Source organism: Furipterus horrens, unplaced genomic scaffold (assembly GCF_987537825.1).
Source record: "Furipterus horrens unplaced genomic scaffold, mFurHor1.1.pri manual_scaffold_6, whole genome shotgun sequence".
NCBI classification, from domain to species: domain Eukaryota; kingdom Metazoa; phylum Chordata; class Mammalia; order Chiroptera; family Furipteridae; genus Furipterus; species Furipterus horrens.
This window is the reverse complement of record NW_028327176.1, coordinates 185,105,736-185,121,982: the sequence shown is the minus strand read 5'-3', so window position 1 is coordinate 185,121,982 and position 16,247 is coordinate 185,105,736. Positions and strand designations below refer to the sequence as shown.

The 16,247-nt window shown below is 40.8% G+C and overlaps 1 protein-coding gene across 6 annotated transcripts in view; it reads right to left on the bottom strand.

The window, feature by feature from the left end:
- Positions 1–15,458, bottom strand: part of SCAF8 (SR-related CTD associated factor 8) — a 164,585-nt gene extending 149,127 nt beyond the window's left edge. For 4 of the 6 annotated variants that reach the window (XR_016511664.1, XM_090280003.1, XM_090280005.1 and 1 more), the window contains exon 1: positions 14,945–15,049. Coding sequence is in view for 5 of the 6 variants with exons in the window: in XM_090280003.1 (XP_090136129.1) it covers positions 14,945–14,974 (30 nt within the window). In the remaining variant the exon portion in view is untranslated. Of the gene's footprint in view, positions 1–14,944; positions 15,140–15,311 lie in introns of those variants that run through there. The other 2 variants (XM_090280007.1, XM_090280006.1) reach the window with 2 other exon arrangements.
- Between the last annotated feature and the right edge of the window lie 789 nt (positions 15,459–16,247).

Here is a 16,247-nt window from a genome sequence, read left to right as displayed (position 1 = left end):
TCCTTCTCTGAAAAGCTAAGACACATAGTATTTTGGGTTTGAGGAAAATATTACAAAAGTAATATGGTAATAAATGCTGAGTGTAAAAAATTCTAAATCTTAAAAACTCTCATTCACTTCACCCTATCCACCTACTGCTCTCTTAAGAAATAACCACTGTGAAAAAGCTGGAAGGCTGCCTTCGAGCATTTCTATATGCATCTTTATGTACACATAGATAAACATTATAAATGTGTATGTACATATGTGAACTCTACATTCTAGAGCAAAATTATCCTCCTCATAAATGTTTAAAATTGATTTTCTTAAAAGCCTTGCTGAATTTAGTAAAACGGTGAAATTCTTATAAATGTCAACCAGTAATATTATTGGTCTGAAATAAATTACGGTCTGCATTTTGTTACTTTCTGCTGTTCACATTTTCTTCAGCTCTCCAACTTGGGAAATAGCTGAACATAATCTTGCACTTTCTTATACTCATAATCTCCATAACTTTTATCTATAAATAGTTAAATCACTTCTGAGAGTTAGTCAAGGAAGGATTCATTATCTCTGTCTTTAAAACGAGTAAACTAAAGCTTTTGAAAAACTTGTTCATTTTTAGTGTTACATTTAAGAGATCTTAGAGTTTATCTTGTCTAATTCCATTTTTTTAAAGGTTTCATTTACTTATTTTTAGAGAGGGGAAGGGAAGGATAAAGAGGAAGAGAAACATCAACGTGTGGTTGCCTCTTATGCGCTCCCATCTGGGGACCTGGCCCGCAACCCAGGCACGTGCCCTGACTGGGAATTGAACCAACAACCTTTTGGTTCGCAGGGCGGTGCTCAATCCACTGAGCCTCACCAGCCAGGGCTAATCGCATTTTTTTAAAGAATGAAACAACTATCTTCCTTCTGGCCAACTGTAATCTATAACATCTTACTTTGAGAGCAACCACATTAATTGCGTAGCCCTGTCATGCTTTAGTACACCCACACCAGGAGCCTCCAAAACAGTCATCTATGAAAATCTAAAGGATGCAGTTACAAAGCAGCCACCGTTATTACAATATGATCATTAGAAGCACGCAAAGGATACAGGTGTACAGAGTAACTGCACTCCTACAAAAAAGGTCAAGATGCATGAGCTTTATACTTAAAGGCTGTCTTTACTGAGTTGCTGGAAAACTGCTGGCTAAGGGGGTGTTACTGTACACCACCTCCCTGCCAAAGAATGTCTGTTGTCCTATGGCAACCGACTTTACGAACAGGAGTGGCAGTACAGGAGTGTGTTCCTTATCCTGGTTCAGCGGTAGCGTGAAATGATAACGATCTACTAAGAATCACCAATTCCCACTCCTCCTCCTCCAACACGCACAAACACGACCAAAATCTCATTCAAAAAATCCATATGGGGAAAATGGAAACGAGAATGAACTGAGACACAGAGAGCAGATTTTTTTTCTTCTAATTTGGCTACTAAGCACATGCCTCTGATAAGCTGTGATTCTGAACAAGTTTTATCAGAAACTTGATTCTTCATCCATAAAATGAGTCTGTTAATGACATACTCTGTTAATGACAAGTCTTTCAGGTCTAAAACTCGTGATTTTTTGGAAAGCAAGTTTAAGCATGGAAGTGAACAAGGAACCCAACCATGGAACCACAAACTTAAGATATGCCTATACCTACAATGCATAACATGACTGTATGGTCTTTAGCTAACCTGTTCTAAAACCAAAAGAAAAGAAGTAATTCCCCATGAGAAAACAGAATTTGTACATGTAAACAAATGCACACATATATAAAAATAACCCTTCAGTTTAAATTTTCCCTGGGATCCAAATAATCATTATTTAATATCAGTTTTTTCCTATGTCTTCTTAAACATCAAAAGATGTAAAATTTACCTCCTCTTACTTTTAGAAATACTAGTAACTGTCAAATGGCCAAATGAGAACAAGTGTTAAAATAATTCATTTATAATCCTCTACATAAAAAAATCCCCATAAACCACACTAGCTGGAATTTCTCAAGTAAATATAGGTTCTGTTTCTAACATAGGCCTTAAACTTACAATTCCATGTTCACAAAGTGGTTACTACAGACAGATTTAAGGTAAAGCATTACCACAAGGAGCTGATAAAATGCTGACTAGTATGAGTAGGCTTAAAGGTGAAAGAAATTCTATTAAAATCTCATTAAACAAAGTTCAGCCCTGGCTGGGTAGCTCAGTTAGTTAACAGATTCATCCTGATGTGCTACGGTTGTGGGTTCAATCCCCGGTCAGGACACATACAAGAATCAACCAATGAGTGCCCAAATAAGTGGAATACCAAATCAATGTCTGTCTGTCTCTTTCTCTCTCACACTCACACACACACACACAATTAAAAAAAATTAAGGGGTAGAAAATGGCGCATCTGTAAGTGTCAACAATAAAAATGATAAATAAACAAACAGATCCTTCAAGTCACTACTTAAATTTTAACTGCGCACAAGAACATCTGGTTGTATAAGCAGAATTTAAAGGCAAGTATATTCCATGGAGCTGCTTTTAAATGTCCTTGTGTTCACAAATACAATGATAAGAAAAAGGGGCAGCCAAAGCCTTCTGGGGGGTGGGGAGCAACTGAGGAACATTTAATAATCCATCAGATTTTGCCCTAAGCTTCCTTCTATTCTTTCTCTACATCAGCCCCACAGCCAATTATACCCTCTCCTAAACCTATATATCCAGCTGGGCATCTCCACCTTAATGTACCAGATACCAAATCATGAAGAAGTACAAAACTACAGCAAGTGTCTTTGGGTGGCTGAGATATGGGTGATTTCAACCCTCCTTCCATGCTTAAGATTTTCATTCCACGCGGAAAAATTATCCGCCATCCAACCCAGCCCTCTTCTCCTCCTGAGCTGCCCATCTTAGTGACTGGTCCACACCACTTTACCCAACTGGTCGCTGAGGCAAAGCCCTGGCACCACCCTCTTCCTCTTCATAGCCAGCTCTCTATCATTCCTAAATTTCTCTTCCATTCACCCCTCCTTCTCCCCATGCTTTCCCTCATTGAGTCCCTCATCTCCTCCGTACTAATTTAACCTCCCTTCTCCCACAACCTCACCCCTCCCTTGTCCTGCCCTGCTACAGAGATACTAATCACCTTTCTAAAACACAAATTTAAAACTCATGCTTTTATGTAAACCATTCAGAATCTCCACGCCCTTCTGATGAAAAATGAGGTCTTGGGCACAGCACACAAGGGCCTCCATGAGACCACCCTGGCCCAATTCTCTGCCACCCCTCCCAACCCTAGACCAGACCCAGAGTTGACATCTCCTTGAAAATGATCTTCTTCGCCTCACACAATGTCTCCTCCCTCATACATGTACATGATATACACAGAAGAGTGCACACACAGTCCACAAAGGCAGCATCACTACTCTGTATCACAATACTCGTCACATTACCTCCTTCTAACTCTGTGGCAATCCACCGTCACCCCCAACCCTGTGAGAACATGAGCTGTCTGAGAAAAAGGAGGCAGGTATCTAATTAATGCTGGCAACCGCTCTGCAGAATACAATGCCTGCTAAGTGGCAAATGTGCATAAACAGTAAAGCTCAAACAACCAGCAAATACTTTCTAGCATTCTTTCCACGCACTAGTTGCTACTGTATTGAAAACTACTTTTCTTGGTGTTAAAAAAAAAAAAGCCAATGTTAATAATCCTTACAAAAGCAATTACTCACATCTCAACGAAGCTTAACAAAAAAATTAAAAGGCACTTATTGGTTTATTAAACACTTAAAGAAAAATACTCAAATAAGTCATTTCAGCAACAAACATAACATGGTAAAACTCATTTTGATGATCCCCACCCCCAGCAGTGTTGGTATTTAGACAGGAACAAAATAGATAAACCTGCACATAGTTCTTGAACTTCTATTAGATAAATATTAACATTATCAGGCGATTTCTCCTTATTTCAAGAAACTACGTAGTGACTCCTTTCACAGTGGTCCTTAACTACGGACATTAAGAATCCCCTCATTCCCACTTATTCACTAAAGCCTTAGAGAAAGATTACTTGAATTACTGTTAGATATTTGAGTAATACTTTTAAAGATCCTATAATACACATGTATTTACCACTCAAGCCTGGATTCTTTGTTCCAATTAATGAGGTTTTTACTTAATTGCCCTCCTTTTTAGTGAGTTTGAGTGTAGCTGCACCCTGAAAGCTTCGTGACTATGAATCCTTTTCAAATAAAAATCACTTCACAAAAAAAGAGATGGGAAGAAATAAGCCGAACTTTTAAGTTCGCCCCTTTTGCTGTATTTTTTAATCACGTTTTTAAGAAAAAATGCTTGCTCTGCAATTAACATGAAAATAACTTTTAGTAGATAAAATGTCACTAAATGAACAAGAAAACAAGAAAACACGCACCTGCAGCACACACCCACAAAAGCCGAATGTAAATTCCACGAGGGCAAGAGCTCTTTTGCAAGCTTTTTAAATGTTTTGTAGACTATTAAACTTCTAGACTCTACAACAGTGTCTGCACATGGTGGTTAAGTGCACAAAATATTTGAATATTTTCACAAATGCAGCCTTTTAAGTTCTTATATTTGCTTTTAATGTTGAAATAAGCCTCATAAGGCCTATAGGGAATATATCTCCCCACTCAATTTTAATTCTCATTTATAAATAGCATGGGCTGTAGCAGGGGCCAGCAAGGTGTGGCCTGCGCCCTGTCTGGTAGGCCCCCAAGCCAAAAATGGCTTTGCGAAAAACAAGAATATGCAAAAAAGATCTTAAGTGGCCCACTAAACCTAAAATACTTACTATTTGGTCCTCTAAAGAAAAAGTCTACTGACCCCTATGAATGAAGATTCCAGTCACAAGAATAAAAGCTTTTGAATCCATACTCTTCCATCCATGAACTGAGTCTGTGCTATTCGAAACAGATCTAAAACTTTCTCTACATCTAAACCTCTGAATTTTTGGCTTTTTGATTTGAAGAATGTTAAGGAAATTTTTTTAAATCAAAGCAAAAGTAGTTATGATGCTGAAGCTAATAAAAAATAAAGGAGGATTAAAGTTAGTTTATGTTTAATGTTTTGAATACTAAAAAATAACAAAATTGGATGAAAAAGGAAAAAAACAAAACTGAATGCAAACAGAAAAAATGAACCTAATTATATTTTAAGCGAATAGAACTACATTTACGAAAATAAAGCAATGCTTAAACACAGTGTTTTGACTATATACCCTAAGTCTAAACAAAAAGTGAACTATAAACAAATATTAAATTCTAGTTACAGATTTGTTTTCACAGACATAAAGTTTAGCAACTCTGAAACTACTTTCATGTATCTTCGGGTTGATCAAATATAGTAATAAGTAAACATATTGTGAAGGACAGAAACCAGTTTTCTCAGTCAGAGGAAGAAATTACAGATTTGGAAAGGGGAGAGGCTAGAATGACCCCTTCAGTGCTGGAATGGAATTATCAGGATGAACTCAATGGCTTTTTAGGTGAATAGATAAAAAGTAAATCAATAAAATTCTGTGTGTGTGTATATATATATATGTGTGTGTGTGTGTGTATATATATATATATATATATGTATATATATGTTCACACATACATAATTTCCAGCTCAATCTGTCCACAGATATACATTAGAAGAAACTGCAAGGGGTCCATTGAGAAATGACCAATTTCAGGGCTGGGGTAGGAATGTCTTATTATACAAGAAAGAGGGTACTCAAAAAATGATGAGCACATGTCAACACACACACACACACACACACACACACACACACACACACACACACGAGCCAGCGTGGATGAACTCTGACTGGTCAAAGCTGAGGCAATCTAAGCATGAAAAAAATGCAATGGATAAAAATGAATCCGTAAGTTCATACTGATATGTATACCTACATAAACGAATGGGGAGAAAGAAAGGCCCTTACGGAATGTCAACTAATACTGATACATAAACAATAGACTTAGAAAATCACCAACTGATTCAGGCAAAAACTATAAATGGATGCTAAAACAAATGGCTGCAAATTTGATGAGTAACAAGTTAGATAACAGTTCCAAAATATCCCCTCTAAGACACTGGTTACCAGGAGGAAAACATTAACTTCACAATGGAGAAACCTTGCAGAAAAGAAGTTAACATCCCAGTAATGGAATAAATGGACATCATGTGCTTCCAGAGGACACAATTACTTCTGGAGTTCTCCTGCCAAAAATGCATAACCCAAACCTACTCATGAAGCAACAGCAGGCAAATCCATATTAGGGAATCCTAAAAATAACTGGCCCTTTCTCATCAAATATAATCAAAGGTCATGAAAGACAAAGACACAATAATAACCAACTCCTTCAGACCAACAGACACCGGAGACAAGACAATTGGACGCAAGGCACAGTGTACTCCTTCTGTTAAGGACGTGACTGGTACAATCAGTGAGATCTAATAAGGTCTGCAACTATTGCAATGTACCGATGTTCATTTCCTGATTCGCAGCATTGTATTATGGTTATAGAAGAGAACATCCTTCTCTTTAGAAAAAGGTTATTTATAAATGGCATTACGAATTCTCAAAATGTTCCAAAACAAAAGTTTGCATGTGTTCATGTGTATGTACAGGGTAAGGAAGAAAATGTAGTCATAATCAGGTAAAGGAATCAGGATGAAGTATACACAAAAATTTTTTAACATTCTTTCAACTTTTCTGTAAATCTGAAGTTGTAAAAAAAAAATTTTTTAAACTGGGAAAAAATAGTTAACTTATATTTGGAATTATGCTAGCGAAACGGAATTATGGAAAATCGAGTGATGGTTCTCCTTTACACAGAAAAGATAAGAAACCATCTCAACCAGGGCTTGAGACCTAGGTTCTTCTAGTCTGAGATGTAATACATATGAAGCTGCATTTCCTGGGTAAAATCACAATGGTGGGCTTCAGTTTCCTCACTTGTAAAAAAGGGGACACACCTATCCTACTTTTCTCACAAGGTTGTCCTACAGCTGGTGAAATATGATGATGGTTAGGGAAAAGACTGGCAGATTATAATGCTCTATATTACAGTGGCTCAGTATTTTTTAATTTTTAAATATTTTTTTGATTTTAGAGAGAGGAAGGGGGAGAAACACTGACTGGTTGCCTCCCAAACACGCTCCAACCGGGGATCGAACCCAAAAGCTAGGTCTGTGCCCTGACCAGGAATCAAACCTCTAACATTTTGGTGTGTGGGACAACACCCACCCAATGAGCCAAACTGCCCGGGGCTACAGTGGCTCACTTTTAACAACGTTTGATAAAGAAAAAGTACTTCAAAAATACGTAACCCAGGTTTTTTGTTTGTTTTAATCATAGCAAGCAGCTGTTATAGAAATTAGACATTTGCTATATGAGTTGTTTTGATTTGTAAAAATTTTAACATTTTCAACATTCTTTTTACCCATATAGCTTCAAATATTTCAATAAATCCAAATAACTATTTTTGCCAAGAAAAACTTTACAGTATTAAAACATTACTAAATTCAAGAAAGCCATTTGGTCAACCTTTTTAAAAAAGTTAAGATATAACTGACAGATAACATTGTATTAGTTTCAGGTGTACTGTACTGGTCAAACTTCTACATACTGTGACTCAGTACAAAAAGGTTTGTACATTATTTCCCATGTTCAACACAGTAAAATACATGATCCAAACAGTTTCATCCTTCACTTACAAGCTACTCAAATGAGCCCTGAGTAGTCAAATCAAATTCAGAAAATGTGAGACCAAATTTCTTCAAGAATACTCAAATCAAGAAAAAGCTTGTTTTAAAAATATAAATATTAATTTATTCCTCTACATTCATAAAGATTTGGTCACCACTTAAGAAAAGGATTTTTAATTATTTGCATATGGAGGCTAATAACTCCCAGACAAACCACCCTAAATAGCTGTATTTTATAAGAAAATGTTATGATTCCAAAATACCAAAGGCATTTTTTAATACATTAGCCGACCACTGAAAACATAACAACACAGTGTTGTTTAAATAGGTCTATTGCTCAATCTCTATTTTGAATAGTGGATGAACAAAGTGGACTTCGTACGGTAAAATGTTGAGAACAGACCAGGCACATCGGAGCCTGGACAGAAGTGTCACAGACAGAGCGATCTCTAGCAAAGAATCAACCTGAGTCACCAGCTCTGCAGCAAGGTCACTGCACACAAAGGATTAAAGAACATAAGCTCCAAGAGGGTAAGATTTTCATTTGTCTTGTTTATCACCATTTCAGCAGACAGAAGACTGTCTGGCACATGGTTAGCGTTCATTAAGCACCGGTTAAATGAATGAACAAATGAACAAAAGAATGAAATCTCAGGTATTTCAAGTAACCTCTATAAAGTACATTAAGTTGCAGAATTACTTAAAAAACAAATTTGGCATACATTAACTTAATAGCCACACTGTCTTTAAAAAAACATGATCTAATAACCTTTTTCCCCATTCTGACTAAATAGAGTAATGTCAAAGTTTATAACATTTCTTAACCTATAGCACTAGATACCATAATACATTTACATACCCTTCCCTGAGTTTAAAATATGGTGTTATCAGAAACTCTTGTAAAGCAGAATTAGAAAGACAAATGCATAAAATCAAAATCAGAAAGAGTAAATGTATCATGTTTACAATCGAACTTGAGAGTGCATTAACTCAGATAAGAAATCATGAGCTATAGAAACATTTCTCATCAGCATTTATTTCTCTAGTAGTACCTCCACCAAAATCTGCTCTTCTATAATTAAAAAGTCAGAAGTTTGATTTAGTCATTTTTGTTTCTCCATTCCTACAGCATATCAGTCAGTGACTTGTCATCTTATAGTCTGAAGAACTTTCTCAAAATATAAGATTTATTTTATTTCCAAACATCCAATTAAGGGGGCTGCAATTTACTCATATTAAATAAGTAATGCTATATTTCTTTTACAAAATATACAGTGAAATTATGTGGAGAATGGAAATAAATGCAACCACAGTATGTATGATTTATGCTCACTATTAAGCAAATAACTTTTTTCTCCACCTATTTTTTAGTGAAGAAATTCATCTTATTCCCTGCATGTTCTCTTTAAGATTACTAATACATTCTAAGTGACAAGCTTTATTCTGCTTCCCAAGGACTGCCCATAGAACCAAGACATCGTTTCAGTACCAGTTTAAACCTAGGATTTTCCCAAGGGCCTGCCTTCCGTGGATTATAATCATCTTACTATGCTTCTTGTGTCCATGCTGCTGGAAAAGCAGTCTGTACAAGCAGGAAGTAGAGGCACAATCCTGGGAGAGAGGAGTAGAGAGAGATGTTGAGAAAACAAAACCAGAAAAAAATGAGCTCACTTAGAGCTTAGGAGTTCAGCCAGTGTTCAAGGTCAAGGTTGACTACATTCTCTCATACCATGATGAGTTAGAAGTTGTCCAACACCAGTAAAACTGGCCCTAGAAAGAGATATCTGAAATTCCATGCACAAGTAGTAATACAGTCAGTAATTCAAAGCAACCATACTTCTAAAAGAAAGGAACAAGTGATAAAATACAACTATTTTGGATACCAGGCAATACAAACGTCCCAAAATTTCAAACAAAACTACCGTAACAAACTCAATGTGAGCCTAGGAATGGTTAAGCTATATATATATATCACATAAATTTCAATCTTGTCAAAAGTTTTTATATTTAATCTTGAATGATTAAGACTGTAACCCTCTCAGGTCATATAACCTCAAAATTATCAATCTCAATTATCCTTATATTCTAAATTTTTAAAACACTGGTTAAAAAACCCACAACTTTTACCATATATTGTTTTAAACTGAAAAACAATAAAGCAAAGAAGCATAATTACAACATAAAACTTAGGATGGATTTAACCTAACTGGAACCGTCACTGGAGTAGTCCCCTTAGTGAGAAGTGAAAATTAGAAACACATTAGGTGGATTTAAAATTTCCCACCTAATCTCCTATATTCCTACACTGCCGTAAAATGATCTTCAAAATAATGTTTACACAAAGTCCTTCAAAATATTAATTTTATATTTAGTCTAAGGATCTTCCAACAGGAAATCTAAATATAATCTCAAATCAGTCCTTTATTTAACCAAATGTGCAGAGGTGTTAACTATGTTGGTCCGGTATGGACCAGCTACCTTGGGTGCCACCTACCCATTCAGTCAAGAAACCTGTATTTAGTGCACACTACGTACTGACACAGTGCTATGTACTGAGGATACAAAGCAATAACAATATATGGTCATCGCCCTCGTGAAACTCAGTCTGGTGGGAAAGGCAACTACCAATTACTTAAAATTAGTAATCAGTACAAGGGTAAGTACAGAGTGCTTCAAGACTGTTCGACAGGGGAGCTAAATCACTGATTCTCAATCAAGGTCAACTTAGCCCTCCAAGTGACATTTGGTAATGTCCTGAGACATCTCTGGTTGTCACGATAGTGGGTAGAAGCCAGGATTGCTGCTTAACGACCCTACAATTTCTTCAGAGTAACTGATTATCCAGTCGAAAATATCAATAGCGCTAAGTTAGAGAAACCCTGATCTAAATCACTGGGGCAGCGAGGGGTTCGTGAAGGTTTCCCTCCTCTACGACACTTAGTATGCTACATCTTGAAGGAATTTCACAAGGTAGAAACATAAAAGATGGCCTGATGGACACCAAAATTCCCACTGGAAAGTTAAAATAGGAAAGAAAAAGGAGAAACATTCCCTGGCAGATGAACATGAAAGAAAACGCAATGTTTTATAGCCGCTTCACATAAATTCCCTTTCCTGAACCACAAAGGAAAAACGAACAAATTTTTAAAAATTCTTCACATTTTTATTCCCTTCCTACTGTTCTCTACCAGCTCATGTCTACTCCTAGATACTGGTGAAAAGAATATAAAAAGTCCCGCAGTTAAGCAAATGAACATTCCTGACACAAAATCGGAGTGAAATGAAGATGGGATTTCACTTTTGACGTGCAAGACAAGGCAGAGGACGGTGTTATGACTCTGGAAGGTCTGCATCCTGTTAACAGTTTAAAGAATGAGTTACCTGACTAACCAAATCCCAAGGACAAAAAACACTAAGAATGTAGGTACCCTAAAAAAATAAAAGGCACTAGACTCCTCTGAGAATTGATAGTCCAAGGGAAATCCAAAGACTGAACGGCACTCATTTCCCCAGCACGTCTCATACCTGCGCGTCTGGTCCTAGGGCTCCCCATGCTGCCCATCCAGGGCAGGAGAAATGCATTGTGGGGGAAACCACCAGCGTCATGCAACTGGCTACCCGAGGGCCTTATAAAAACATCACTGGCTGGTATCTGATTCAAGGTTTATTAATTTTTTGAAGTGTAATAATGGTATCAGGGCTGTTTTTTGAAGTCTTGAAATATTAAAACTATCCCATACACAAGCAAAGCCTCCCCCACCGTTCACTTTCTTATCTAAGCAAAACCAATGTATAACAAACAGATCCTTCTATTTTCAACATATCAGGAGTTCCTATGTTATGAAAGTGCTCCCTCCAATTAAGTTATAATTTTCTAAACAAAGAGTCATGCACTGCTCTTTTCTCTGTTCTCTTTTCAAAAACCCTACCATCGTAACCCCCATCCAGCGGCAGGCTTCAAGACAGAGTATAAATATACAACCCGTGAAACTGCTGCCAACCAGTCATCAACTGTGGCCCTAAACTAGCCCACAGGTGTAAGAGGACCAGTGAGACCCTTCTAACTGAGATGAGAACTCCAAACCGTAAAAAGGAAAGGCCACCATCTCAGAGCAGTGACAACTAGTGTCTTGTAATGACAATTCTCCAGCTGACTCTTAGGAAGTCTTACATGCCCATCTAGACAAACTCTTTCATTTCGGAACTGACATAGTGGTGATGGGATTAAGTCTTCCATCACAATGACACTTAAGTAGAAATTAAGGTTTTCCCACACAATGGGCATAGTGGGGGCCTAAATATCAATTCCTGAGCCTCAATCTCATTTAACTCGGGCTCATTCAGAAGAATTTACTGCATGAAGGATTTTCTAACAGTAATTTTGAACACACAGGTGGGGAGGCCACAGAACCCCTTTGAGAATTCACGGGGAAGGGGGCATGACAATCAGGATCCATACATATCCTGCATAAGCTCATGGATTTTCAAACTCATCCACTGTTTGCAGATTAAAAGCGCATCTTCTTAACTAAAATTTCTGGCATGATCTTGTTTTCAAACCAACTGGGCAGTCTTGAAAAACCTGAGAATTAGGAAGCCATGAAAGCTAAGCACTTCATATATTACACGTTTTAAGTATCAAAATATTTCATTTACAAACATTAATAATTACGCTTAGGGCTGAATTGTGGTGCCTTACACAGGAAATGAAATTTTTTTAACTTTTTTTTTTTTTAAATCCTAACCCAGTGATATGCTTTTCTTAGAGACAGGAGAGGGAGAGGGAGAGAGACAGAGATCAGCTGCCTCTCCTATGCACCCCCTCCCTGGGACTGGACAGCAAATGGAATTTCTTCACAGTTCAATGCTTCAAAGGTATCTTCAAAGGTAGCAAAGTGCCAAAGGGCTCAGCCCAAGGATAAATGCTTTTAAAAACCAAATTCACTATAAGTAAACCTAAAATATCTTTTTCTCCTAATCCTGTAACTCACACTTCTTTATTTTCATTTTGCTACACAATTTAATACACTATTTCCCAGTATATGCTTACTTGCAACAAAATTTTCACATCAGCATTACATTCACAGAAACTATATCCAAAATAGAAACAAAAACCTAACAAGATTATGAATTTTGTGTTTAAACATTATATATATATACATATACATATATATATGTATTTAAGCCTATTCTTCTTATAAATCTTCTTCAAAAGTATTTCCTTTCCTCAACCTGCTGACAACTGTATTGCTACTATGTTTAAGCTAACCCTACTTTCAAACATGGTGAAATGTGAGCAATTAGGAAACAAAAGAGTTAAAATAATGTTTTAAGTTATTTGAAATCCACAGAGGGAGGGGGCGACTACTACCTACATTAAAATGGGAATACTACTACTGTTCCTGTAAAGAGTAAACAAGAGGGTAAATGCCAGGTAAATGTTAGGTCCCTGATACTTAATGTCAATACTGAACGAAAAACCAACTGTAACATTTCTGCTGCCCTGTGCTCTCCTGTGACCAATTGGTGTGCCTGCTTTCATCTACCACACAAGGGATCCTGTTTTACACCCCACGGGGGACATTTAGGAAGAACCCTCCAGACAAACAGGAGAGACACCATCAAAAAGGGGAGGGGTGGGGTAATCAAATAATTTCAGCAGAAGAGAAAGGACTTTTTTAATAAAAAAAAAAAAAAATTAAACACTGTATCAATGCTGTAGCACTCTATGTAGCAAATAAAAAGGCTACATAGAGCTGGGGTGGGGGGAGGTTTCCCGCATATGTGAAACCATTAACGACAAATTAAAACATAGCAGCACTGAATACTTTCTAGTCCAGATTTTAAGCACTATAGAGTATTGTGGGAGCAGAACCGAACTTTATAATTTGCCCCAAATTATCAGCTATAAATCTGTAAATAAAGTGAAAAGTATTCTCGTCTATTGCTATTTATAAAGGAATGATTTTTTTTTAAAGCCCTTTACAAAAAGAAATACGTTTGTTTTCATACACCTGTATCACTGCTCTAATATAGAGTCCAGCTCACAGGAATGTTATCTAACTTACAGCCTCCTTGCTAAGCTTCCCAAAGGCCCATTCATGGCGGGGAGAGGGGATGAATATGGAAAGAAACAAAATTGTAAAGCAACTTTTAAAAGTATTGTCCCCTTAAAATTAGCAACACAGGTCTGGTACTTTAAGAGCTGAATAAGATTTTGTCAATCATACCACTGAATAGGGTATTAGCACTTCCACATCAAAAAAGTTCATTAAATTCATGTGCATTTAGTTAACATGACATTAAAGTGTTTTTCTAACACATGTAGGTTAAGGATAATTCTGGTTGGGTAGGCATGGACCTGTTATGTTTATTTAATGTTTGCATTAAGGTCTATTTAAGTCGCAGTTTTAACATTTTAAAAATACACTTTATCAACACCTGGGCTCCCTTCAACTAGTAAATTCAGTTAGTGAAAACTGGCCCCCTGCGTGTTAAAAAAACAAAAAATGTCGTGTTAAGATGTGACATGCGAATGAGCCCATGGGGGATCCCTCCCCAGCATCTTCCCTGTCTCCACGCTCAAAGCTCTTCCTACCATTTGTCTTTCTGTCGTTATGATGGGGGGCGGGGGGCTGCTGAGAATAGAAAATCAAGAGTCACCTCTCTTCCCGACCGACCACCCTCTTAGCGGGGAGCCCCTGGCTGGCAGGTTCCCTAGCCAACAAGGTCCCGATCACGCACACTACGTGCCCTGTGACCAGAGCACAGCACCCCGTAAGTGCCCTTCCCGCACCCCCCGCCCTCGGCGCCTGACTCATGAATGATCCCGGGCAGCGCTGGACAGCGATGTCCTGCGCGCGGCTCCGACCCCACGGGCCCAGGAAAGAGGGGGGCGGGCCGGGCCTCGGAGGGTCCGACCCCGAGAGCCCAGCCAGGAGCCTCCGGGGGAGGGCCCGACGGGGCCTCCCCGCCAAGCCCGCAGCCATTCAGTGGGGCGCTGGAGACTCGGGAACCTCCCTCCGCCCCGGGACGGCCCTCCCCCCGCACTCGGGGGAGGGGCGCCGGGGCAGAGAGACACCCCTCCCCCCCACCCCCCCGGGGACCCAGCTAGGCCGCCACTCGCCCCGTCCCGAAAAGCCCCGCAGGCCTGTGTCCACCCTCCTCCTGCGGGCCCGGGCCCGGGCGGAGGGATCGGGCTGCAATACCAACCTCGCTGTTGAAGGTTTTCACAGCCTCCATGTTGTCGGTGCGGAGGCCCCGAGCCCGGCGGCGGCCACTGCACTGGGTGGGCAGAGCGAGACGGAGGCGGCAGGGCAGCCGCGAGGAGGGGCGCCGGAGGCAGATCGGGCCGCTGCGACCCCGGGTCGGACGCGGAAGGGCAAGCGCCGGCGGGGAAGGAGTCCCTCAGGGGCAGCGCAGCACGGGCATGGCCGCTAGGGCGGGCGGAGCGCCGGGCTGGGGAACACAGGCGCTGCCTGGGCGGGTCGGCAGCGGCGGGGGAGGGGCTGGGCCGTGGCGCCTTCTCCGCTCGGTCCCGCTCCGTCTCGGCCTTCCACTCTGGACCCCCGGCCGCTACACTCCCCACCCCCGTCCTCCGGGCCCTCCCACGGGCTCCTGTTTCACCTCCCCGCCGCTCGGGCCGCAGGAACCAGCCGCGCACCGGGAAGACGGAGGAGGAAGCGCTGGCAGCGGCGGCTGCGGCATCCAATATGGCGGAAACGAGTCGGACCGCGTAGCTCCGAGATCGGCGGCGCCGGCCAGCGCGCCCCCTGGCGGCTGGACCGCGTGGCTGCGGCGGCCGCGCGGAAACCATCGAGGGGCGCGGGCCAGAGCGTCGCCGCCCGGAGGCCCGGCTCCGCAGGCCCCGGCACCGCCCGCTGCTGGCCCGCTTCCCGCGCCTGGCCAACGGCGGAGCGGCTCGGCCGGCCCTTGGACGGCACTGCGTTGTTCGCAACGAAAACCGAACGCGCCCCCGGAACCTCAAGTTCAGGAAACAGCGTTGTCCACCTATTTGCTGTTTCCGTGCGGACTGGCCCCTTCGCACGAGCGGCTGGGTTTAGTTACCGTTGAGAACTTGCCCGGGCGGGGGCTTAGAGGGTAGCAGATGGAAGGAAAGTTCCCGGTGTTACATTTATTTGGTAACGTCGTGCCCAGGCATTTTAGTAGCGTGGGGAGGACACGTTAAAAACGGACGCTGCGAGGCGGGGGGGGCAGGGGGCCGGGGAAGCCCGCGAGCAGCTCGGCGCAGGAAATGCACGCTCGTCAAACCCCAGGGACGGGGTGGCGCAGACAATGAGTGCGTTTGTCTGTCTGTGCGCCGGGAAGCGGGGACCCCCACGCACGGGATCTGGATCGGTGAAAGGGAACCCTTTTTTTGTGGGACGTGAGTTATCCGAAGGACCTTCGCCCTGGGTGGTTTGAAGAGGGTGAGCACAATATTCCGAAGATGAAAGGGGGGATGCTGCTAGCAAAATGCCTTCTCTCTCACTGTGCGCACTGTGAGGTCGTCAAT